This window comes from Chiloscyllium punctatum, chromosome 26 (genome assembly GCF_047496795.1).
Source record: "Chiloscyllium punctatum isolate Juve2018m chromosome 26, sChiPun1.3, whole genome shotgun sequence".
NCBI classification, from domain to species: domain Eukaryota; kingdom Metazoa; phylum Chordata; class Chondrichthyes; order Orectolobiformes; family Hemiscylliidae; genus Chiloscyllium; species Chiloscyllium punctatum.
Genome location: NC_092764.1, coordinates 6,794,197 through 6,820,791, shown reverse-complemented (window position 1 = coordinate 6,820,791; position 26,595 = coordinate 6,794,197). Strand labels below are relative to the sequence as shown.

The following is a 26,595-nucleotide window of genomic DNA, read 5'->3' as shown; positions in this document are numbered from 1 at the left end:
GGCCAGTGTGAAGTATGGCACAAGGGAAGAGTGTAAGCAAGTTTGGAAATGGGGCGACCGTAGGGATTCGAAATGAGCAAACCCCTCAACACTGCAACTGTGGGTCCTGCTGAGGCTCAGTATCCATCCAGAGTGAAAGAGTCTGGGGGGGAAGTGGGACATCACAATCCCAGTGCACAGAATGGTATCTGTCAACAGGTAAAGGTTAGGGTGAAAGTGGGCTTGCTGGGCAGCATGGTGTGCAATCTCTAGTGGGTAATGGGGGACACCCTTAGCTTCCTTGTGGTACCACAGTAGAGAGCTCCTGTCTGTCCTAACCCCTCATATAAACCTAAAATAAACACAAGGACATATCAGGAGCTGGAGTAGGCCATTGTGCCCTTTGAGCCTGTTCTGCCATTCAGTAACATCATGGCTGTTCTTGTACCTTATTTGCGCCATGCCTCACTATGCCAATATGGTTGAATCCTCTTCGTGCCAGTTGTGGTTTGGTGGGAAGTCCACTTACGTCTGAATCATAAGATTCAATTCCCACTCCAGAGCTTGGACAGAAATTCCATTGATACGACTCCAGATCATCACTGAGGGAGCACTGCACTGTCAGAGGAACCGTCTCTTCAGATGAGATATGAACCCACATCTGCCTATTCGAGTAAATGTAAAACATCCTTGCCACTAATTCAAAGAAGGCATTTGGTATGCTTGCTTTTATTGATCAGTGCATTGAGCGTAGGTGTTGGGGGGTCATGTTGCAGCTGTACAGGTCATTGGTTAGGCCACTTCTGGTATATTGTGTGCAATTCTGGTCTCCCTGCTATAGGAAAGGCATCATTAGACTGGAAAAGGTTCAGAAAAGATTTAAAAAGATGTTCCCAGGGTTAGAGGGTTTGAGCTATAAGGGGCAGCTGAATAGGATGTTTTCCCTGGAGTGTCAGAGGCTGGAGGGGTGACTTTATAGAGGTTTATCAACTCCTGAGGAGCATGGATAAGGAGAATAGCTAAGGTCTTTTTCCAGTGATGATGAGTCAAAAACTAGAGGGCATAAGTTTAAGGTGAGAGGGAAAGATTTAAAAGGAACCTAAGGAGCAACATTTTCACACAGAGGGTGGTGCATGTATGGAATGAGCTGCCAGAGGAAGTGGTGGAAGCTGACACAATTGCAACATTTAAAAGGCACTTGGATGGGTATATGAATAGGAAGGGTTTAGCAGGATGTGGGCCAAGTGCTGGCAAATGGGGCGAGATCAATTTAGGATATTTGGTCGGCACGAATGAGTTGGACCAAAGGGTCTGTTTCTGTGCCGTACAACTCTAGGAATCTGTGACATCGGTGAACAGATGTTATTTTTCCTGATAATCGACACTGGTTTCATGATCACCAGTAGATTATTAATTCCAAATTTTTCATTGACTCCATACTTCACCAACTGGTGTGACAGAATTCAAACCTGGCTTCCTAGACCATTACAACGGTGTCTGGATTAATTGTCTACCGATAATACCATTGGGCCATTGTCTCCCCCGCGGAGTTTGAATTATTATCTGTGAATCATTAGCCCAGTATTATCACTCCTATGTTACTGAACTGAGATCATAATACACAGCTTGACCTAGTCTCGATGTTTCTATCCCACAGCCCCAGATGGTTTCTCATTTGGAGGATCTGTTGGAGAGCTGCAATCAACTTGTATCGAAGAGTATCCCCCCACTTTCGATTTTGATTCCTACATTGAGACACTGTCCCAGATCAATGTGATGTATCAGGATTCACCTCCGCAGTGAGTATCTGCCCACTCTGGGGCCTGCTGTTCCCTGCAACAGAAAGTGAAGGAAATAGAGGCAGATATGGGGCAGCACAGTGGCTCAGTGTTTAGCACTGCTGCCTCACAGTGCCAGGGACCTGTGTTTGATTCCAGCCTCGGGCAACTGTCTGTGAGGAGTTTGCTCATTCTCCCCGTGTCTGCTGAATGCTCTGGCTTCCCTCCCACAGTCCAAAGACTTCCACAGGCCATGTTAAATTACCTACAGTGTTCAGCAATGTGTAGGTTAGGTGCATTAGTCAGGGGTAAATAAAGGATAAAAGGGTATGGGAATGGGTCTGAGTGGGTTACTCTTTGGAGGGTCAGTGCAGACTTGTTGGGCTGAAGGGTCTGTTTCTACACTGTAAGGATTCTATGATTCTATCTAGATGAGCTGCTCCCTCATACTAAGCAAAGAGCTAATGAGTTTCCAAGTCTTTACCTCCAACCTATGTTTCAAAGCTTTGTAGCTTCCCTCCTTTCAGCTGACTGAAAGGCAGAAATTTCCTGGGAGTTCAATGTCAATAAGGCTTGAAAGGTTTCATGGATACAGTATTGACTACCATTTCCAATCACAAGTCACAAGCAATAACTACTTGAAAGGAAAACCCTTTGCATTATCGGGAAAGGGCAGAGAAGTGAACTTGCTTTCATTCACAAGATGTGGCCACCTCTGACCAGGCCAGTATTTATTACCCAGGGGGCAGTTAAGAGTCAACCACATTGCTGTGGGTCTGGAGTCACATGTAGGCCAGACCAGGTAAGGATGGCAGTTTCCTTCCCTGAATTACATTAATGAACCAGATGGGTTTTTTTCCCAACAATCAACCAAAGTCACCATTAAACTCTTAATTCCAGACCTCTTCATTGAATTCAAATTCTACCATCTAACTCGGACCCTGCAGAACATTACCAGAGTTTCTGGATTCATAGTCTACTAATAATATCACTAGACTACCATCTCTCCAAACTGCATTGTTTTTTCCAAGAGCCAGTATACGCACAGTGGGCTGAATGGCCTCCACCTGTGTTTATATGATTCTGTAATCCTACTCACGGAGACATATAGCCAAAAAGACGTCAATGGTTCACAAGCAATGCCCATCCTGCAAACTCCCCTTCTCCATCCCAAAGACCATCAATATCTAACCACTGGACTCCTTTTTCCTCCTTTCTGTCAAATAACCATTTACTTATGCAGACCTTGAGCATTGCTGAAAAGGTTTGTCAAAGCTTATTTTGTCTCACACTCATCAGGATAGTTCTCAAGAATACCAACTCAAAGAGAAAGTCAATATCTACACTGTGTGAGAGGAGAGTGTTGATTGGTTGGCTAGTGGACCCTGATTGGTAGAGGCTTTGCTATTAAGAATGCAACCAATAATGCTGAATGACAGATAACTGCTAGGCATTGTTTAAATTTTAAACCAGGCATTTGACCTTGATTGATCAGGGCATCAGGGCAATGAACCAGCAATAGGCAGTCACCTATTTTGTTGCATTGAAACAGGCACAGTGTGTGTATGTGTTCTTTCTGTCCGCAAAGTGCAGGGCTCAGTATATTAATTTACCTAGCTTCTAGTGCACACAGAGAGACCACACTGCGAGTCTGGCTAACAATCCTAAATTAGTTGTCAGTGTAATTAGCCACACACTCAGGACTTTACAGCAAATGCTGTCCAATTGCAGACTCACAACAAATGTTAGACACTGCAGTGTGAGTTTTACAAGCACAGGTTAGTTGTGCCTTTGCTCATTGCAAACAGCCGAAGGGAAATGCAGTCTGATTCAACCCATCAGTCCTTGTGATGTACAGTCTACATACCCGGCATCACGCAAGCACTTAAATTCACATACCATCAAAAATGTGATAGGTGCAGCATCTTACTGGTTATTTTTCTTTCCCATTTTTCTTCTCTGTTTACTCTATTCTCTTTCTTTCTCTTCACTCCTCTCTCACTGTTCCCATTTTCTCCTTATCTCTCCACTTTCCCCCCTCATTTTTCTCATTCTCCTCAATTTCACTATTTTCATCTGTTCTTTCTCCCCATCTCTTTATCTCCTTCTGCCCTCTTTCAGTCTACTTTCTTTCCTTCCCTGTTCTCTCTGATCTTCTGTTCCCTCCATTCTATTCTTGACCTCTCTTTCCCTTCCTTTCTACGATTATCGTGTAACCTCACAACACACAACAGCCATGTCATCAGCTGCTATGGCCTTTTGTTCACTAATCCGTTCCCTAAATGTCTCCATCACTCTCCCTCTCTCCACTTTTAAGAAGTTCCTTAAAACCTACCTCTTGAATAAACATTTAGTCACATGGGCAAACATATCCACCTTTGGTTCAGTGTCCATTGTTTTCTAAGGAACCTTGAAATGGTTTCCCTTATATTTGTTTTCATGATACAGGAGTTGCTGCCTGGGCCAGTATTTATTGCCCATTCCTAATTGCCCCAGAGAAAGAGGTGGTGAGTTGCCTTCTTGAATCATTGCAGTCGATGGAGTAGTGAGATGCCCTCCTTAAGGGCATTGTGGGTCTATCTACAGCATATGGACTGCAGCAATTCAAGATGGCAGCTCACCCCCACCTTCTCAAGGAGCAATTAAAGATGGGCAATAAATGCTTGCCAGACAGTGATGCCCATGTCCCACAAGTGAATAAAAAAAAGTTTCCACATTGTCAGATAGATGCCAGAGTTGCAACAGTACTGGAACAACAAGTTCTGGAGACCTCAGTACTATTTCCAGAATGTTATCAGGGCCTGTAGCCTTTGCAATATCCAGTGCCTCCAACCATCTCTTGATGTCATATGGAATTAATCAAGTATCTGAAATGCTGGGGACCACTGGAGGAAGCTGAGATTAAATTAGATTACTTACAGTGTGGAAACAGGCCCTTCGGCCCAACAAGTCCACACCAACCCACCAAAGCGCAACCCACCCATACCCCTACATTTACCCCTTACCCAAGACTACGGGCAATTTAGCATGGCCAATTCACCTGACCTGCACATCTTTGGACTGTGGGAGGAAACTGGAGGAAACCAACGCAGACGCGGGGAGAACATGCAAACTCCACACAGAGAGTCGCCCGAGGCAGGAATTGAACCCGGGTCTCTGGCACTGTGAGGCAGCAGTGCTAACCACTGTGCCACCGTGCCGCCCACTAGATGAATCGTCCACTTCTGGCAGGAGATTGCTGCAAATGCTTCAGCTTTATCTTTTGTCCTGATGTGCTGGGCTCCTCCATCATTGAGGATGGGGATACTGGTGGAGCCTCCTTCTCCAGTGGGTTGTTTAATGGCCCACCTCTATTCACAACTGGCTGGGGAGAGACTGCAGAGCTTAGCTCGTTGATTGTGGTTATATGTCTAGATTTTTCGAAGTATTTATATATCTTGAGGGAGCCGATGCATTGACCCCCGATTCCAAAAGCTGCTGCTGTACGTGGGCTCAGCAGCAGGAACAATGACAGGGAATGTAGCTGAGGACGAGAGTTCCAATCCCCTCACAGCAGCTGATGGAACGTAAAGCCAGTTGATAAATCTAGTCTCAGTTAGGGTGGCCAGGGGCTCTCATTGACTGTCATAAAGCCCCAACCCCCCAAGTCTCCCTCCCCACTTCACTAACTTAGAGTCATAGAGTCATAGAGATGTACAGCATGGAAGCAGACCCTTCAGTCCAACCCGTCCATGCCGACCAGATATCCCAATCCAATCTATTCCCACCTGCCAGCACCCGGCCCATATCCCTCCAAACCCTTCCTATTCATATACCCATCCAAGTGCCTTTTAAATGTTGTAATTGTACCAGCCTCCATCACATCTTCTGGCAGCTCATTCCATACACGTATCGCCCTCTGTGTGAAACAGTTACCACTTAGATCTCTTTATATCTTTCCTCTCTCACCCTAAACCTATGCCCTTTAGTTCTGGACTCCCCCACCCCAGGGAAAAGACTTTGCCTATTTACCCAATCCATGCCCCTCATAATTTTGTAAACCTGTATAAGGTTCAGCCTCCGACGCTCCAGGGAAAACAGCCCCAGCCTGTTCAACCTCACCCTATAACTCAAATCCTCCAACACCGGCAACATCCTTGTAAATCTTTTCTGAACTCTTTCAAGTTTCACAACATCTTCCCGATAGGAAGGAGACCAGAATTGCACGCAGTATTCCAACAGTGGCCTAACCAATGTCCTGTACAGCCATTTCAGTTTGGCCCAAATGTGACTCCAGACCCACAGCAATGTTTTAGCTACCTTCTGAAATGGCGGTAAGCAAGTTACTCAGCTCAAGCCAGACAATAAACGGCCACATCCCAATGAAGATTAAAGAAGAGAAAGGTACTTTTTATCATCAATAGATATCAGAAAGCACTTTATAGTCAATAATGAATTTCTGGAATGGAATCACTGTTCCTCTGTCAAAAACACAACCATCTGAGCACTGCAAGCTCCCACAAACAGTTTTGTTAATGACCAGATTCCTATTGTTGCTCAAGGGTACATATTGATCGGGACACATCACAGAATCGGTGTGATGCAGAGGGAGGCTATTCAGCCCATTGTGCCTGCACCTGTTCTATTACCTAGCTCCAATCTCCTGCATTTTCCCCATATCCCTGCATGCCATTTCTCTCTAAATAACCATCCAGTGCTCCTCCTGAGTACCCTGATTGAACTGGCTTCCACCACATGGGATAACCCCTCTTGCTTTTCTTCAGATTGGTGCTAGGGGATCATTTACAAAGCTGTGCAGGCAGGGTTTCACTTGCTCAACCAAAGTGCCTCTGTCAGTGTGGCACTCCGCCAGGATGGCACTGAAATGTCAGCCTAAATGGTTGTGCTTCATCCCTCTCAAGTGCAGAGCTGTTCAGCGCAGAAGGAATGCTGCTACAAACTCTGCCACAGGTAACATTGATGTGGAAGACTTGCTGATGAATAATAACAACACAGGAACAGGAGTAGGCCATTCAGCCCCACGAGTTTGTTCCACCATTCCGTGAGATCCTGGCTGATCTGTGGCCTTACTTCATTTACCTGCGTTTGACCCATATCCCTTAATACCGTTGCTTAAAAATAACTCACACACATTTAAAATGAATAACATATCCTGCACCCATGCTGTTTTTTGAAGAGAGTTCCAAACCTCTCCCACCCTCTGTGTGAAAATGCTTCCTAACATCTCTTTTGATCGATCTGGCCCTAATTCTCAGTCTATGTCCCTTAGTTCCAGTTTCTGTCTTTCCAGGTTAATACCTTGAAGAGCTTCTAAATTCTAGAGAAAACAGGCCTCAACTTGTATAATCTTTCCTGATAGCTTAACCCTTGAAGTCCTGATACTATTCTTGTAAACACTCTCCAAGGCCAATCGATCCTTCCTAAGGTGTGGTGCCCAGATCTGCTCACTGTACTCCAAGTGGGATGTAACTGCAGCATAACCTCTGTGTCCTTGAACTTCAATCCTCCAGATATAAAGGCCAGCCTTACACGAGCTTTCTTGATTACTTTATGCACCTGTTTGTGGCATTTTCAAGAAGGGGCAATATCTATAGGTTTGGTGGTACAGGGGAGAAAGATGGGAGGTGAAACTTGGTGTTTGGATTAAAACAGTGTTCTTGGAATTATTCAACAGCTATACTTTGCGCTGTTTGGAGTGGGAGAGATGGGTGTGTCCAGCATTGCAATGAGATGCCATCAGCTCCCAGCAGCAGTGATGTGTTGACCTACTAATGTCACTTTGCAGACAGTTCCCAGAATTTGTGTTTTTGTATTCTGTTCAGTGAAGCCGAAATCATCTGAGCAATAACAGCTAAACTAAGCACTATCCAACTGCTGAATAGTCTTGCACCGGTCACTGATCTTTTGGGAATTTGCAGGTTTGTTTTTTTTTTGACTCGTCCATTGCAGCTGCCATCTCAATGGGTCTAACCCCTGAGTCAGAACGTGCTCACTTCCCACTGCAGAGACATGACTGGAAAATACTAAGCTAGAACTCCACATTATAGAACAAGGATTCTTCTGATCAATAATTATCCCTTTGCTGTTTGTGTGAACTTGCTGTCTGCAAATTGACTGTTATTTCCAATGTCAGAGGCCACAGACCTGAAAGTATTTGATTGGCTGAAAAATGATTTGGAACTCCCTGAAGTCAGGAAAAGTGCCCATGAAAGACAAGTCTTTCCATAAGAGTTGGAAGATGCTCAGTCAATGAGGCAATAGTTGTGACAACTGCACTGCGATACAAGTCATTTTGTGGGGTCAGTCATGGATTGAGGTTCACTCTGAGGTAGGATTTGCTTGTTACTTAGTAACGGTTCTAAAAAAGCTAAGAGTTGGAGATAGCAGTAGGTTCTACCCCCAGTTTGATCATGTTGAATAGTCTTGTTCTTGTCAAGAACTGTGGAGTCAAACACAAGGTCCCAGTGGAGAAAGGGGATGTCTTCTCTAGCTTCTGATCATCTTTGTAACCATGCTAAACAAATTAATCTAACCTGTTCTTCTTACTGTCAGGCAATAGCCTAGATGTAAAACAAGTGCTTCATCTTATTAAACCTCTTTAAAGCAATTTGTCATCTACCACTAATAATTAGGTAGCCCTGAAGACTCAGAATAGAAATGAGGACTTTGTCTGCGGTCAGTGGACATCACTGGGGCTGGAGTGCATCATCACCATGGACAACCTTATTTTGGTTTACTAAGTTTTGGTGTCATTGTCCATTGACCGTTAATTTGATTATTTGTTACATTGTCCATTCAGGGCTGTTAAAGCCGACTTTGTTTGTTTAAAAGAATAGAAAGGAAGATTGATTCTGTGACTGATGGGCACTATGGGATGGCACAGTGGCTCAATGGTTAGCACTGCTGCCTCACAGCACCAGGGACCTGAGTTCGATTCTGGCCTCTGGCAACTGTCTGTGTGGGGCTTATACATTCTCCTGTGACTGCGTGGGTTTCCTCCGGGTGCTCTGGTTTCCTCCCACAGTCACAAAGATGTGCAGGTTAGGGTGGATTGGCCACACTAAACTGCCCATAGTGTTCAGGGATATGTAGGTTAGGTACATTAGTCAGGGGTAAATGTAGGGCAATGTGTCTGGATGGGTTACTCCAGAGGGTCAGTGTGGACTTGTTGGGCCAAATGGCCTGTTTCCACACTGTAGGGGTTCTATGGTTCTGTAGGGACTGGAGTACATCATCACCCCTCAACATGAAGTCATACAAGTTTACAACATGAAAACAGGCCCTTCTGCCCAGCTTGCTCCTGCTGACCAGTTTTCACATTTTAAACTAGTCCCATTTGCCTGTGTTTGATCCACAGCCTCCATACCTGTCCCATCTATGTAGCTGTTTTAATTTAAATGTGTAAGACTTCTTTGGAGTTTTGATTTTCTGTCATAGTGCCCCTTTAGTGGCTGTCAGCCCTTACTTGGTTTAACCCGCTATCCGATCAGTTTCAAAATTGTAGAAGCATGGCTGTAGGGCCTTATGGTGTAGTGGTAATGTCCCTAACCCCAAGCCAGGAGGCTCATGTTCAAGTCCCTCCTGCCCCAGGGGTGTGTCATTACATGTCAGAGCAGTTTGATTAAAAATAATTCGAAAAGGAAGATGGATCTTAGCACTTGGACCCAAATATAAGCCATTAGTGACTTCAAACAACATCACAGAGTCTTAATACAAATTCCACTGAGACAATTAACTTTCGTCACTTCCATCATCAGTTTAAAATTAGGAAAGTATAAGCTATTGCTTTGTGTAATCGATGTGAAAAGGACTTTGTTTAATTCAGGTTATTTGATTATATTTCCAAGGCTTCTCACTATAAAGCATTTTCTAGCCAATTAAGTACTTCTGGGAATGCAGTCACTAAGATAATGTCAGAAACCCACATTAGCACACAACAGCTCCCAGAGACAGTGAGGCCGGAAAGAGCCAATGATCTGTCTTCATTAATTTAACACGTGAATATTGACCAGAGCACACAGAGTTCAATTGATCCATTTGAAATAAGCACAATGAGATCTTCTACATTGACCTGAGAGGGTAGACTGGGACCTTGATGTAAAATGAAAATCACCTATGACAGTGCAGCACTCCCTCCATCCTGCACTGGTATGTTCAAGTCTCTGTGTTCAAATGTGAACCCACAACCTGTGGCCATGTCCTGTCAGTGAGGCCACAGTGAGGGATACCCTGTGAGGCTTGTCATTTCTTTAAACTCACTTTCATGCCAATGTAATTCCAAATAATTGGAGGGTAATGCCTGATGCATTAAATGCAGTTCCTAAAAGCCACAGTATATTCTTTACTTTTGTCAAAAGGAACCTGGATCTCAGAGTGACTACAATATCACCAACTAGAGTTATTATACCATAGTATGTGGAAAGTCCTTGTAAATGACTTCACACCCCTCCCCCACATCTCAGTTCTGGAATCCGTCATTCCCAATTCTCCACTTGTAATTTATGAAGGAACGCTAAAGAAGCTTTTTTTTACTGTGGTCACCATGGCAACATAGTGATCTTATTAGTCATTGCAAAAAGATCTGACAAAGTGGAGAATTCCCTTGCCTGACACCACAGCATTCTCACAAATGTGATGTTGTTCTGAACTCTTGAAAAAACATTCTTCGCACTTCCTGTACTTTTGATATTTGTGAAAAACATTTGTCCCAGTGACAGGGTTCTGAAGCCTCGACTAGGCTGCAGTTTTATAGGTTCCTCAGCTGTACTGAGAGATTACAATAATCTTGTAATTTAAATTTGCCCTTGTTCTTGCACCATGGATCAGACTGTGAATTAAGCCATAATGAAAAAACAAAGATGTGAATAATTTTTATAATAATAGGGGATTTTAATTTTCCATACATTGACTGGGACTACCATAGTGTTCAAGGTTTGAATGGTGAAGAATTTGTTAATATGTTCAAGAACTTTCTTTATCAATATGTAAAAGTTCTGACTAGGAAAAGAGCAAAACTTGACCTTTTCTTGGGGAATAAGGTAGGGCAACTGAAGTGATAGCAGGGGAACACTTTGGACCTAGTGATCATAATTCTATCAAAATAGAATATCCTTTATTGTCACTTGTACTCCAGTACAGAAGCACAGTGAAAGGTTTTTACAATAGCTGCCTTTTATTGGCACCATCTTAGGTACAAGTATCTAGGTACAAATCTTAAAGAGTAGAATTAGTTTTAAAATGTTCACAGAAAAGGATAAGCCTTCCGTGAAAGTTACAGATTTTAATTGGAGTAAGGCAAAGATGAGATTCCCTACAGTGTGGAAACAGGCCCTTTGGCCCAACAAATCCACACCAACCCTCCGAAGAGTAACCCACCCAGACCCATTTCCCTATGACTAATGTACTATGGGTAATTTAGCACGGCCAATTCACCTGACCTGCACATCTTTCGATTGTGGGAGGAAACCCATGCAGACATGTGGAGAATGTGTAAACTCCACACAGTCACATGAGGCGAGAATCAAACCTGGGACTCTGGTGGTGTGAGGCAGCAGTGCTGACCACTAAGCCACCGTGTCACCCCAAAGTTTAATGTTATGAGACAAAAATTGTTTGCAGTAGACTGAAGGCAAAAGGACGACTGAAAATGGGAGGCCTTCAAAAATGCAAGAGAGTTCAGAATCAGTATGTTCCTGCTAGTGTAAAATAAGGCAAGTGGGATTAGGGAACAATGGATGAATAAAGATATTGAAGTTCTCATCAAGAATAAAAATAAATCATATATGAAATACAGACAACTGGGTTCAAATAAACCTCTTGAACAGCATAATGAGTGCAGGGACATTCTTAAGAGGGAAATCAGGAAAGCAAAGAGAGGATATGAGATAGCTTTAGAAGATAAAGTTAAGGATAATCCAAAGAGAGAGCAAGAGAGCAACTAGAGAGAGAGAGTAGGGCCCCTTCAGCCAGACAGGTCATCTTTGTGTTGATCCTCAGGAGATAGTAGAGATACTAAATGAATATTTCACGATAGCTTTTACTGTGGAGAAAGAAATTCAGGCGAGAGAACACAGCGAAATAAATATTGATGTTTTGAAAACAGTTTACATTGCAGAAGAGGATGTGCTGGAGGTTTTAGAAAATATAAAGGTGGATAAATCTCCAGGACCTGATCCAGTATATCCCAGGGTGTTGTGGGAAGTTAAGGCAGAAATTGCAGAGTCCCTTGCAGAAAACTTTGAATCATCTATAACAACGGGTGAAGTGCTGGATAACTGGAGAGTGGCTAATGTTATGCTTTTGTTTAAGAAGGATTGTAAGGAGAAGCCTGGGAACTATAGACCTGTGAGTCTGACTTCGGTGGTAGGTAATTTGTTGGAGGTGATTCTGAAATAATAATTCTCAATAATGATTTTTAAAAATATGGAATTAAGAGTCTAATGACCATGAATCCATTGTCGAATGTTGGAAAAACCCATCTGGTTCACTATTGTCCTTCAGGGAAAGAAATTGTCACCCTTACCTGGTCAGGCCTTCACGTGACTCCAGACCCACAGCAACGTGGTTGACTCTTCGCAGCCTGTTGAGCAATTAGGAATGGGGAATAAGTGCTGGCTTAGCCAGCGACACCATTATACCGTGAATGAATTTTTAAAAAGATAGGATTTACACGCATTTGGAGAGGCAAGGAATGATTCGGGATAGTCAGCATGGTTTTGTGCAAGGGAAATCATGACTGAGATTTTTGAGGAAATAACCAAAAAGATTGATGAGAGCTGATTGTTTACTTGGTGAAGCCTTTGACAAGGTTCTGCATGGTAGACTAATGAGTAAAGTTAGATCATGTGAGACTCAGCTGAGCTTGCCAATTGGATATAAAATTGACTTGACAGTAGAAGACAGGGGATGGTGGTGGAAGGTTGTTTTTTTGGCCCAGAGGCCTGTGACCAGCAATGTTCCACAGGGATTGGTGTTGGGTTCATTTGTGTTTATGGTTAGTGATTTTGTAGATGACACCAAAATTGATGGTAAAGTAGACAGTGAAGAAGGTGCTTAAGATTACAAAGAGATCTTGGTCAATTGGTTCAATAGACTGAGGAGTGGAGGATGGAGTTTAATTTGGATAAATGTCTGGAATTACATTTTGGTAAAATAAGCAAGGGCAGGACTTGTACAATTAAAAGTAGGACCTTGGTAGTGTTGTAGAACAGAGACACCTAGGGGCTCAGGGACATAATTCTTTGCAGTTTGCATCCCATGTAGACAGAGTGGTTGAGAAGGCGTTTATCATGCTTGCCTTCATTGCTCAGACCTCTGAGTACAGGAGTTGGGACATCATGTTAAGGTTGTACAAGGTGTTTGTGAGGCCTCTTCTGGAATACTGTGTCCAGTTCTGGTCACCCTGTTATAGGAAGGATATGATCAAATTGGAGAGAGTTCAGAAAATACTTACCAGGATGTTGCCGGGAATAGAAGGTTTGAGTTATAAAAATAGGCTAAATAAGCTGGAACCTTTCTGGAGGTTGAGGGGTAACCTTATTGAGGTTTATAAAATCATGAGGGATATAGATAAGGTGAAGAATAGGTGTCTTTTCCCTGGGGTGGGGGATTTCAAGACTAAGGGGTATATTTTTAAGGTGAGAGGAGAAGGATTTAAAAAGGACATGAGGGGTAACTTTTTTACACAGAGAGTGGTTTATATATGGAATGAACTTCCAAAGTAAGTGGTGGATGTGGGTACAGTTACAACATTTAAAAGACATTGGATAAGTTCAGGAATAGGAAGGTCTGGAGGGATATGAGCCAAGTGCAGGCAGATGAGACTAGTTTAGTTTGGAATTATGGTCAGTATGACTGTTTGGAGCGAAGGGTCTGTTTCCATGCTGTACGGCTGTATGACCTTATCTTGATAATCAAAAGCAAAACCTTCGTTTTTGATATGGAATTGTTGCTACTCTTTTGTCCACAGACCTAAATATTAAATGCTTTGAATCTTCGAGGAATTAAATATACATGATAAGGGAAACAAAAGCTGGCTTAAACCAAGAGGTTTAAGCACTAGTTGTCATATTGCAATTTCTCCTGGTTTTCAAAAATGTGGAAATGATGAAAGGTTTCAGGCCAAGCAACTATTCCCCCGTGGCCTTCATCTCCAATTCAACATCCCTTCATTGAATTTAAAGACATGATGGTAGGCTCCTTAATTTCATTTGAGTGTGTCCATTCTGTAACTGTTGTTGACATCCTGAGAAAATGGGCTGTTAGTCTAATATAATGGAGAATAATTGAATAAAGGTTGACACTGATACTTGTAAGGAAATATTATGACTGGTGACTAAAAATCTGGTCAAAGAACTAAGTTTTAATCTTCATTGTTAGGCAGGGAGTGAGGGAGAGGGAGAGAGAGTTAGTGAGATCGGGGAAAGGCAGAATTCAGATAGCAAGCAGTGGAAGCCTGTTAATGATGGAATGGTGATTGGTCAGTGAGTTCGACTCGTAACCAAAAAGTCAGTCATTCAAGACCATCCAAGATTTATGTTTCTCCTCTCTTTATCCAATCGTATTCATTGTCAAGGGCTCTTGAGGTGCAGTGGCAGTGTCCCTATCTCTGGACCAGGAGGTCCAAATTCAAGTCCAATCTGCTCCAGAGACGGGGCATACCTTCACTGAGCAGGTTGATCAGAAGATTGGAAATGAGGGATTGCCAGCAGGTCGGATTTGGGGCACTGGAGGAATTTACAGGAATGTGGGGTGGGGAGAGGCTTTGGAAAGGTTTGGAAACAAGGATGAGGATTTTTTCAATGGAGTCAGTGAATAGAGAGGATGGGTGAATAAGACTTCACACAGTGATGATGAGACATAGCAAAATTTTGATTGAGTTGGCACACCAACCAGGAGCTGAAAATGTGTTGCTGGAAAAGCGCAGCAGGTCAGGCAGCATGCAAGGAGCAGGAGAATCGACGTTTCGGGCATAAGCCCATTCCTGAAGAAGGGCTTATGCCTGAAATGTCGTTTCTCCTGTTCCTTGGATGCTGCCTGACCTGCTGCGCTTTTCCAGCAACACATTTTCAGCTCTGATCTCCAGCATCTGCAGTCCTCACTTCCACACCAACCAGGAGTAAAGCAGAACTAAAGTGTTAGTATCGTCGAATCGCTATATTGCAGAAGTCGGCCACTCAGCCAACCAGGTGTACACCGACCCTCCAAAGAACATCCCACCCAGAACCTTTCCATCCCTGTCACTCCACATTTCCTATGGCTAATCCACCCTAACCTGTGCATCTTTTGACTGTGGGAGGAAACCAGAGCACACAGAGGAAACTCACATAGACACAGGGAGAATGTGCAAACTCCACACAGACAGTCTCCCGAGGGTGGAATTCAACCCAGGTCACTGGCGCTGTGAGGTAGCAGTGCTAACCACTGAGCCACAATGCCACTCCTGTGTTGAATGAAAGATAGGTGAGAGTTTCAGCAGGAGATGAGCTGAGGTGGAGGCAGATATGGGCTGGGATACAGAGGTGGAAATGAGCGGTCTTGATAACTGTGAGTCCTGATTTAATGCACTAGACTTCAAAGCAACGAAGGAAATGATTTGCCTCCTTTGATAAGGCAGTCAGTGGAGAATGGCTGACATTCTGTAAAGGGGTAGTTGATGAGAGACAGTGAATGATGCTCTATATCTCCCGGACGTCTCTTTTGCCAGTCATTGTGGAATAATAAATGAGTGAGCTGTCCCTAAACTCCACTTGAATTTCTCAACATCATCCATCCCCAGGCTTTTGCTTTGGATTTCAATGAGAAAAAGAAACCCCCTCCGCCCCCCCACCCCAACAAACAAAAATTCCCATATAATGAAGCCTGCTTCATATTGCCCTGAAAGACAAAAGAGCAGACAGCTCAATGTTGAGCACACTCCTACTGAGACACTCAAAGTATCTCATTTCCAGCCATTAATCATCACTTCCAATGAGAACAAATGGAGCCTCTTGGATGCTCTCCATCATTTTATAATCTATTTCAGTCCTCGCTGCTTGCTGCATTACCAACATGCAATGCAATTTACTTTCTAATAATCAGATTAAGCAAAAGAAAATGCAGGGGATGGAGCCAGGGAGCTTATTAAATGATTGACAAGCAAAATGGGGACTTTCTTGGACAGTGGCCTTTAACTCTGGACGGTTGGTGTACATTAAGGTTTCTGTTTGTTTCTCTGTGCAGTCCCTGTCCGCAAGCAGCTCCATCAATCATCCTAATAGGTACAATTCTCGCTGAGTCACACTGCCTTTAAATTATTCACGGCTGCAATTAAACAATCCTGAAAGCTTCAATGGCCATTTTGCTTTCTATTCCTCGGCCGGAGAGAAGGGTCTGTTCTTAATGGCTTCATTACTTCGACAGGAAGGAAGATCGCTAACATTCTAAAACCACCTTTCATGAATTCTTGATGTCTCAAAGTGCTTCACAGCCCTTGAAGGATGTCCTTGAGTGCAGTCACTGTTACAATGTCGGAAACACAACAACCCCCACTAACAGCAGAGTGAGAGCGGCCAGACAGTCTTTTTCTTGTGTGTGATATTAACTTAAATGGAGAAAGACCTGCCATTGGTATGCCACTGTTTATTATCCCAACCATCTCATAAACAACACTGGAAGATGTGGACATCACTGGCTGGGCCCAGCATTTATTTCTCATCCCTAGTTGCCCCTTGAGAAGGTGGGGGTGAGCTGCCTTCTTGAACCGCTGCAGTCCATGTGCTGTGGGCAGACCCACAATGCCCTTAGGGAGGGAATTCCAGGATCCTGACCCAGTGACAGTGAAAGAACAGTGATATATTTCCAAGTCAGGATGGTGAGTGTTTTGGAAAGGAACTTGTAGGGGGTGGTGATCCTGCGTATCTGCTACCCTTGTCCTTCTTAATGGAAGTGGTTGTCAGTTTGGAAGGTGCTGTCGAAGGATCTTTGATGAGTTTCTGCTGTGCATCTTGTAGATGATACACACTGCTGCTACTGAGTGTCAGTGGAAGGAGAGGATGTTTGTGGATGTGGTGCCAATCAAGTGCTCTGTCCTGGATAATGTCAAGCTTCTTGAGTGTTGTTGGAGCTGCACCCATCCCAGTAAGTGGGGAATATTCCAACACACTCCTGACTTGTGCCTTGTAGATGGTGAATAGGCTTTGGGGGGTCAGGAGGGGAGTTACTCAGTACAGTAATTGATACCTGAATTTCATATATTGCAACCATAATTTCACTTCATGAGTTCTTCGTATCTTGAAAACACTTTGAGATAGTTGCTACATCAATGCAATTCATCCTTCCCATGCTTCCTCTCAGTCTCAACCTGTAGTGAGTAATTCAAGTGGGACACTTCAGTAAGCTAGGAAAAGCCAAATAAGAGGTAAAGTTTTTTTTCCCTAATGGGTTTCTTGAGATTTTCTTGAGGGCTACTATTTGGTTTTCAGGACCTCCTTTGTTTTTCTCACCTATCCGTGTGTGAGATGATGCACTAGCATAGTATTTGGTTTGTACCTTTTGTATTCATTTTGATGTCTGGGGCATTTGAACCCCTGTAGAAGCAACAGGAGAATAATTCATCAATATCCTCAATAATTACAAGCCCTCCATTAAACTTAAAGCCACAATATTCAAGGAGAGCATTAATCTACCAGACACAGAATTTAAATTGACACAACACAGATAAATTAGTAAAAGAAGTTTTTATCTGAAATAACTGACAGACACTTCTACGTACAAAAAGCCACCATCCTAAACAGATATTCCCTAGATAGGTGAGCTCACAGTTATTGTGTATCCTTCACATGTGCACAGACTGGAAACATTTTAACAAGGCAGTTCATAGAATCATAGAATCGCTACACTGTGGAAGTTAGCCATTTAGCCCATCATGTTCATACCAGACATCCAAATAGCATCCCACCCTGACCACCCCCTCCATAACACTGAATCTCCTGTGGCCAATCCACCTAACCTGCACATCTTTGGACTGTGGGAAGAAACAGGAGCACCCAGAGGGCACAGAGAATGTACAAACTCCACGCAGACAGTTGCCTGAGGATGGAGTCAGGCAGGGGGTGTATCTCCTCCCACCAATTTCATTTCCTGTCAGTGACCACATTCTGTCAAGGAATGTTCTTTAAAATACATAGGACAGGACTTGGAGTAAAATGTGAATTAACAACAGAAAATGGAGTAAAATGTGAATTAACAACAACAAAGGGCTAAGAGGTTCCCCTTAACCTCTTAGCCCTTTGTACAGAGATTGATGATCACACAGGATGGATCAAGTGAACACGATCTGAGTGGGTGTACACTTACCTCAGCAACGAGAGCTAAGAGAATCCTGGCCTCTGATTTCCGTTTGAGATTTAAATTGGATTTCAGTCACATAATTCACAAAGCTTCAAGATCCAATTAATCTTCATGGAAATTCATATGTCTCATAATTCACTGCTTAATGACAGGTTATAAACCAGGAATTAACCACTCTGTCATTAAAATATCAGCCTCCCAGTGTTTACACAGAATATCAACACCCAAAGTTTTACTCGAGATCTAACCCCATGCTGCAGCTACCATGGGAATGTTTGATGGAGATAGTATCGAGGGGGCTTTACTTTCAGTTTAAAAGTGTAGAGGGTGCTCTACTCCATATCTAATCCCATGCTGTTCCTGTTCTGGGATTTTTTGATGGGGACAATGTATAGAGGGACCTTTACTCTGTATCTAACCCGATGCTGTAACTATCCTGGGAGTGTTTGATTGGGGCAACATTGAGGAATTTTGCTCTCTATCTGACCCCTTGCAATTTCTGTCCTGGGAGTGTTTGATAGGGACAGTGTAGAGAAAGCTTTTCTCTTTTAAACGAGTGTGGCAGGGGGCTGGGAACCAGAGCAGTATCAGGAATCCTGATGAAGGGCTTTTGCCCGAAACGTCGATTCTCCTGCTCCTCAGATGCTGCCTGACCTACTGTGCTTTTCCAGCACCACTCTAATCTTGACTCCAATCTCCAGCATCTGCAATACCCACTTCTGCCTGAAAGAGGAACAGGACTGGCAGCTGAATGTCCCAGGATTTAGGTGGTTCTGTTGTGACAGAAAGAGGTGTAAAAAGGAGTGGGGGAGATGCATTGTTGGCAAAGGAGTGTCTCCCAGCTGTACTGAGGGAGGATCCATCAGAAGATTCATGCAGAGAGACAATGTGGGTTGAACTCAGCAATAAGAAACATGAAATCACAATGCTGGGAATATGCTACACACCTCCCAACAGCCAGAGGGAGATAGAGGAGAGAATATGTGAACAGAATTTGGAAAGATTTAAAAACAGCAGGGTTGTTGTGTGGGTGATTTTAACTTCCCCCGATATTGAATTAGATTACCTACAGTATGGAAACAGGCCCTTTGGCCCAACAAGTCCACACCGAACCTCTGAAGGGTAACCCACCCAGACCCTATCCCCACAGGCAATTTAGCATGGCCAAATCACCTGACCTGCATATCTTTGGATTGTGGGAGGAAACCGGAGCACCCGAAGAAAACCCACGCAGACACGGGGAGAATGTGCAAACTCCACACAGTCACCCAAGGCAGGAATCGAACCTGGATCCCTGGTGCTGTGAGGCAGCAGTGCTAATCATTGAGCCACCATGCCACCCTTGACTCAGTATGTGTCGGAATTTGGATGGGGCAGAATTTTTAAGGACCATTCAGGAGGGATTCTTGACACAGTACGCAAACAGGCCAACCAGGAAAGGGATTATACTGGACCTGGTTTTGGGAAGTGAGCCTGGCCAAGTGAGTGAAGTTTCAGTGGAGGTGGACTTTGGGAGTAGTGACCGTAATACTGAGAGTTTTAAGATACTCATGGATAGGGATAACAGCAGTCCTCAGATGAAGATGTTAAACTAGAGGAAGGTGAACTACAATATTGGGCAGGATCTTTGATTGGAGACACATGTTTGAGGGTAAATCTACATCAGACATGTGGGAGTATTTCAGATGACAGTTGATAAGAGTTCAGGAGCAGCATGTTCCTGTAAGAGTGAAGGATAGGTACGGCAAGGAACGTGAGCCTTGGATGACCACGGATTTTATGATCTTGGTCAGAAAGAAAAAGGATGCATACATAAGGTTGAGGAGGATGGAAAATGACGAAGTCCTTGATGTAAAGGAAACAACTTAAACAAGGAATTAGAAGGGCTAAAAGAGGTTTTGAAAAGTTGTTAGCAAACAGGATTAAGAATCCCAAGGCTTTTTATACACATATTGAAAGCAACAGGGTAGCTAGGGAATTGGTTGGCCCACTCAAGGCCAAAGAAGGGAATCTATGTGCGGAGCCAGAAGAGGGCAGTAAGGTCGTAAATGAATACTTTGTGTCAGTATTCACCAAAGAGAAGGAATTGGTAGAGAATGATCTCAGGGAAAGGAGTTTTGAGTTTCTAAGCCAAGTTCCTAATAAAAAGGAAGAGGTGTTGTCCATCTTAAAAAGTATTAAGATAGATAAGTCCCTGGGTCCAATTGGGATCTATCCCAGATTATTGAGGGAGGCAAAAGAACAAACTGCTGGAGCACTGACAGACATCTTTGGATCCTCTTTGACCACAGGTGAAGTCCCAGAGGACTGGAGAATAGCCAATGTTGTCCCATTGTTTAAGAAGGGGAATGAGGATAATCCAGGAAATTACAGGCCTCAAGACGGTGGTAGGGAAGTTGTTGGAAAAGATTCTCAGGGACAAGATCTATACACATTTGGAAGCAAATGGACTTATTGTGCAGGGGAGGTCGTGTCTCACTAACTTGATCGAGTTTTTTTGAGGAGGTGATGAAGATGATTGATGAGGGAAAAGTGGTCGATGTTGTCTACATGGACTTCAGTAAAGCCTTTGACAAGGTCCCTCCTGGCAGGCTGGTACAAAAGGTGAAGTCACATGGTATCAGAGGTGAGCTGGCAAGATGGGTGCAGAACTGGCTTAGTCGTAGGAGAGAGAGGGTAGTGGTGGAAGGATGCTTTTTGGAATGGAGGGCTGTGACTAGTGTTCCACCAGGATCAGTGCTGGGACCTCTGCTATCTGTGACCTACATAAATGATTTGGAGGAAAACGTTGCTGGTCTAATTAGTAAGTTTGTAGATGATACAAAGATTGGTGGAGATGCAGACAGTGAGGAGGATTGTCAAAGGATACAGTAGGATATAGATTGGTTGGAGGCATGGGCAGAAAAATGGCAGATGGAGTTTAATCCAGACAAATGTGAGGTGATGCATTTTGGAAATACAGGTGGAAATTATACAGTGAATGGCAGAACCCTGAGGAGTATTGATCTGCAGAGAGATCTGGGTGTGCAGCCTTCATTGGAAAGGGCATTGAGTATGAGGATGGACAGGTTATGCTGCAGCTTTATGGAACTTTAGTTAGACCACACTTGGAAGATTGCGTACAGTTCTGGTTACCACATTAGAAGGATGTGGATGCTTTGGAGAGGGTACAGAAAAGGTTTACCAGGATGTTGCCTGGTATGGGGGATTTTAGCTATGAAGAAACGTTGGATAGACTAGGTTTGTTTTCACTGGAACGCAGGAGGTTGAGGGGCGACCTGACAGAAGTTTATAGAGTGGAAAGTATGAGGCTTTTTCCCAGGGTGGAGGGGTCAATTACTAAGGGTCACAGGTTCCAGGTGTGTGAGGGGCGGATGTTTAAAATTGATGTTCGAGGCAAGTTTCTCACACAAAGGGTGGTGTGTGTCTGGATGCACTGCCAGAGGAGGTGGTGGAAGCAGACACAACAGCAGCATTCAAGAAACACCTGGACAAATACATGAATAGGAAGGGAATAGAGGGATGTGGATTCTGTAAGTGAGGACTGTTTTAGTATGGAAGGGCAACATGTGGCAGTGAAGGCTTGGAGGGTCAAAGGGCCTGTTCCTGTGCTGTATTGTTCTTTGTTCTTTGTATCTAATGATGTGCTGTCCCTGAACCGAGAGTGTTTGATAGGGACAGTGTAGAGGAAGCTTTACATTATATCTTATCCTGTGATGGTGACTATTTAATGGAAACAGTGTCGAGCAAACTTTACTTTCAGTTTACCTTCAGTTTAAAAAAGTAAATTTTTAAAGAATCTAACCCTAGTCTGTACCAGGTCTGAGAAGTGTTCATTGGGGATAGTGTAGGAATTCCAGTTGGAATCAGAGGAAGAGAAGGAATTCTCAGTAACAAAATGACAGACATGAGCAGAGGATGGACAGTGGGCCTGAGGTGCATTCTGATTCACAAACACAATGTGATCTTGTAGAGGTTTATAAAATCATGAGGGGCACCGGTAGGATCTTTTCCTTGGGATAGGGGAGTCCAAAACCAGAGAGCATAGGTTAAAGGTGAGAGGGGAAAGATGTAAAAGGGACCTAAGGGGTAACCTTTTCACACAGAGGGCAATACATGTATGGAATGAGCTGCCAGAGGAAGTGGTGGAGGCTGGTACAATTACAATATTTAAAAGGCATATAGATGGGTATATGAATAGGAAGGGTTTAGAGGGATATGGGCCAAATGCTGGCAAATGGGACTAGGTCAGATTGGGACATCTGGTTGGTGGATGAACTGGACCATACGGTCTGTTTCCATGCTAAAAATGGACTTTATGACTCCTTGATCAGAAGCCAGAAGAGATCTGGATGGTCCTTAGACATCATATCCAATGATCAGATTCAGTGGTGGAGGGGCTGAATGGCCTTTGCCTGTTTTGCTATGTGTGAGTATGGCTGCTGTGTTTGTCTACCTGATGACACTCAGTGTGCCTCAAACATAACTCACTGGGGGCTGCCAATACTACTATTGTGCATTTACTTGGCACCTCTTCACTTTGTCTAATGTACCAAGGTTGCTCCACGAGTGTGCTGTTAAACAGAATGCGATGGGTGAGACAGTGAAGGGAATTACAAACACGGATGAAAGTGGGACCAGGAACCAGTGGGGGTCACTGAGCACTCTGGAGAGAGGGGGTCATGGGGGCAATGCAAAGTTGGAGTTTGTGTGAATTTGGAAACTGACAATGGTGTTTTTAATTGGTTGAAACGCACGACAGTGGTAGTTGGGTTGGATATTGATTTGCATTTGGATGATTTATCAGCTAGAAACGTTTTTGTTTTTCTATATCTTGACTTTGTTCTCAAGTCTTGGGCTCTTCCTTTTCCTTCTTTCCAGTTACGAGGAATGTGTGAGTCACCGAGCTCCTGATCTCTACCTCCCAGAGGAAGACCCTCCACCATACTCCCTGACTGACCCACACCAGAGGAATGACTCCACTCTCAGGGAGCCCCCTGAGGAAGAGACCAGACCCCAGGGACCGGGGAATCCCCCACGTGTCGCAAGCTTTCCCTCCGAATCCCAGCAAGTGGTCATGTCGATCTCCTCCAGCTCCATGCCCCTGGACCTGGCCCCTCCCTATGAGCAGGTGGTCTTTGACAGGCAAGAAGTGGCCCTCCCACTAAGCACAGCGGGGGAGCTAAAGGACACACCTGAGGAATGCAGACCCATCTCCCGCACCATCGTGTAAAATCCGGTCTGTGCGCTGGAGGGAACGGGCAAAGGAAGGTGCCATGCATGTCCTGCCCCCCAACCCCTAACTCCCCACAGCTCCCCCCACCCCCAACCCCTAACTACCACCCACCTCAGTGCAATAGATAGGGAAGAATGCTCGGGGAGCTGGGAACCTACATCGCTTTTAGCCAAGGGAAGATGGCGGGGTGGTGGTACTATCCCTGGAGGCCTGGCTAATACTCTGGAAACACAGCTGCAAATCCTACCACGGCAGCTACGGGGATTCAAATTCAATGACCCGAAAATCGCAGAACATTAATCGAGTCCGTAATATTGGAGGCTGCTGTCAATTTTTGGTAAAAGCCCATCTGGATCGCAGATGTCATTTTGGGGAAGGAAATCTGCTGTTTGTTCCTGATCTGGCTTACACATGACTCCAGTCCCACAGCAATGTGGTTGACTCTTACCTGCCCTCTGAAAGGACTGTGAGAGCCACTCAGTTTGAGGGCAATTAGGGACAGGCATGGAATGCTGATCTGGCCATTGGTCCCCATCTCCCACAAAAGAAGGAAAAATGTCTTTTGAAACCTCTAACACAAGACAAGATAAGCCAGGTCAGAGTGAGATGATGTTTCAATGTTGCAACTTACCGACTGAGACTTATCGACGAGAGTGTCAGCCGTGTCTGCTTGTTGACAGCACTCCCCTTTGAGCTGAGAAGTTGTGAGATCTGAGCACTACATCCAGGCTGAGACTCCCAGTACAGTGAGGGGTGGGGTGGGGGGGTGGTGCTGCACTGTCAGGGGTCCTACCATCCAGCCGGCTTGTTAAACCAGCTTGTCCCACTCTCAGCTGGACAGGAAAAATCCCAGAGCATTCTCTGACAAACGGAAGGAGATTTCTCTCCAGTTTCCTGGCCAACATTTACCCCCTCAAATTTGAAACTGCCGAAGAAAAGAGTGATGATCCGTTCATTTATCACACTGTTGTTTGTGGGATCTTCCTGTGCGCATATTGGCTGCTGTGTTTCCCACACTCCAACAGTGACCGCCCCTCAAGAAAGTACTTCAGTGGCTGGGTTGCAATTTGGGACATCCTGAGGTCATCCGAGGCACTACAGAAATGAAAGTCTTTCACTGGAAGGTCAGTATATACTCCCTTGTCACATTGATCTTTCTGTGACAACTCCTCCTAACTCTTCCTCATGAAGTCCCTGTTAATCAAATCCACTGTTTGTACCATGCCTTGTAATATGTGCTGTACATAAAACTGAATAAAATACAATTTGTGCACAAAGTGCTTGTTTGTGTTCTATCAAATGCATGTCAACCTCAAAAACAAACCCCAGTGGGCAATTTTTATTTCTTTGCTTCTTGTCCCTACTTCCTGCTCGACCCCTCGAGAATTGAACTGTTGGTTTGTTCGGTGCACTCTCAGGATAACAACTTTCTGAAAATTACCTTTAAGCATTTAGCTGCTCTACTGAGGCATTCTGTGCAAAAGGCCAATAGGCTATTCCACTCTCGTAGACCTCACACCTGAGCGGCCACAAAGTGTCCATCAGATGGCTGAGTGAATGAAGGGAAATTCATTGGTTAGCAATTGTCAGTCCTCACTCACCTCTCGCCACCCCACCAGATTCTAATTCTGTGGCAGGGCAGTGTGGGTAGCTATCCTCCTGATAGCCATTGACTCAGTACAGAACAAGGATCAAACTTAAAGCCAACTGACGACAAGAAGCACAGGGGACAGAATCCCACAAGTCTCTTTAACAGATTAAAATTCAGCATACTAGGGATTACCACTGACCAAACCAGCCATATAAACACTGTGCCAAAGGAGTAAATCAGATACGAGGAATCCTGCCGTGAGTAACTCACCTCCTGACTCCCCAAAGCCTGTCCACCATCTACAAGGCACAAGTCAGGGGTGCAATGGGACACTCCCCACTTGCCTGGATGGGTGCAGCTCCAACAACACTTAAGAAACTTGACACCATCCAGGACAAAGCAATTAAGTGGCACATCCACAAACATCCACTCACACCACCACTGATGCTCAGTAGCAGCAGTGTGTACCATCTCCAAGGTGCACTGCAGAAATTCACCAAAGATCCTTAGACAGCACCTTCCAAACCTATGTCTACTCCCATCTTGAAGGACAAGGGCAGCTAATATATGGGAACACCACCAGTTGCAAGTTCCCTCCAAGCCACTCACTTCCCGACTTGGAAATATATCGTCATTTCCTTCAGTGTTGCTGGTCAAAATCCTGGAATTCCCTCCCTAAGGGCATTGAGGGTTAACCCACAGCACATAGACTGCAGCAGCTCAAGAAGGCAGCTCACCCCCACCTTCTCAAGGGGCAACTAGGGACAGACAATAAATGCTGGGCCAGACAGTGATGCTTATGTCCAAGAGTGAATTTGAAAAAAATATATTAAATATTAATTATCAGGAGCTACTTTGGAGGATTCAGGACTCAGGCCCAGTCTGGCTTTCAGAGGTCCTTTCACCTTAATGCTGTCTTGGCTTTCAAAGTGAAATACCGGCTTACTTTTATTGAATTCTTCAGGGGGCACACTGAACAAACAGAAATAGAAGCTGAATAGATCAATTTCAACACAATTAGTGTCAAAACACATTCCAAAATCTGTGTCCCTGTACAAACATATTGCACTTGCATTTCCATAGCATCTTACACCACTGCACATTCCAAAGAGCTTTGCACCCAGTGAGGGATTTAGAACATAGAACAATACAGCACTGAACAGGCCCTTCGACCCTTGATGTTGCGCCACCCTGTGAACTATTCTCAGCTCATCTACCTACACTATCCTAAAATCATCCATGAGCTTATCTAAGCTTAAATCTCCCTGATGTGGTTGAGTTGACTACATTAGCAGGTAGGGCATTCCATGCTCTTTTCACTCTATGAGATCTGCCTCTGACATCTGTCTTAAATCTATCACCCCTCAATTTGTAGTTATGCCCCCCTTGTACAAGCTGACATCATCAGCCTAGGAAAAGGATTTTCACTGTCTACCCTATCTAATCCTTTGATCATCTTGTATGTCTCTATCTCTTAGCCTTCTTCTCTCCAATGAGAACAAACCCAAGTCTCTCAGCCTTTCCTCATAAGACCTTCCCTCCAGACCAGGCAACATCTTGGTAAATCTCCTCTGCACTTTTTCCAATGCTTCCACATCTTTCCCGAAATATGGGGACCAGAACTGTACACAATATTCCAAGTGTGAAACCTAACATAACAAAGGTACAAGGAATGAGAAAAG

General features: G+C 44.2%; 1 protein-coding gene across 1 annotated transcript in view; it reads left to right on the top strand.

Moving 5' to 3' along the window:
- Window positions 1–24,589, top strand: part of bean1 (brain expressed, associated with NEDD4, 1) — a 103,400-nt gene extending 78,811 nt beyond the window's left edge. Inside the window, exons 5-6 of the mRNA XM_072595832.1 lie at window positions 1,637–1,778; window positions 22,968–24,589. Coding sequence (XP_072451933.1) covers window positions 1,637–1,778; window positions 22,968–23,319 — 494 coding nt within the window. The 3' untranslated portion in view covers window positions 23,320–24,589. The remainder of the gene's footprint in view (window positions 1–1,636; window positions 1,779–22,967) is intronic.
- Window positions 24,590–26,595: the final 2,006 nt, after the last annotated feature.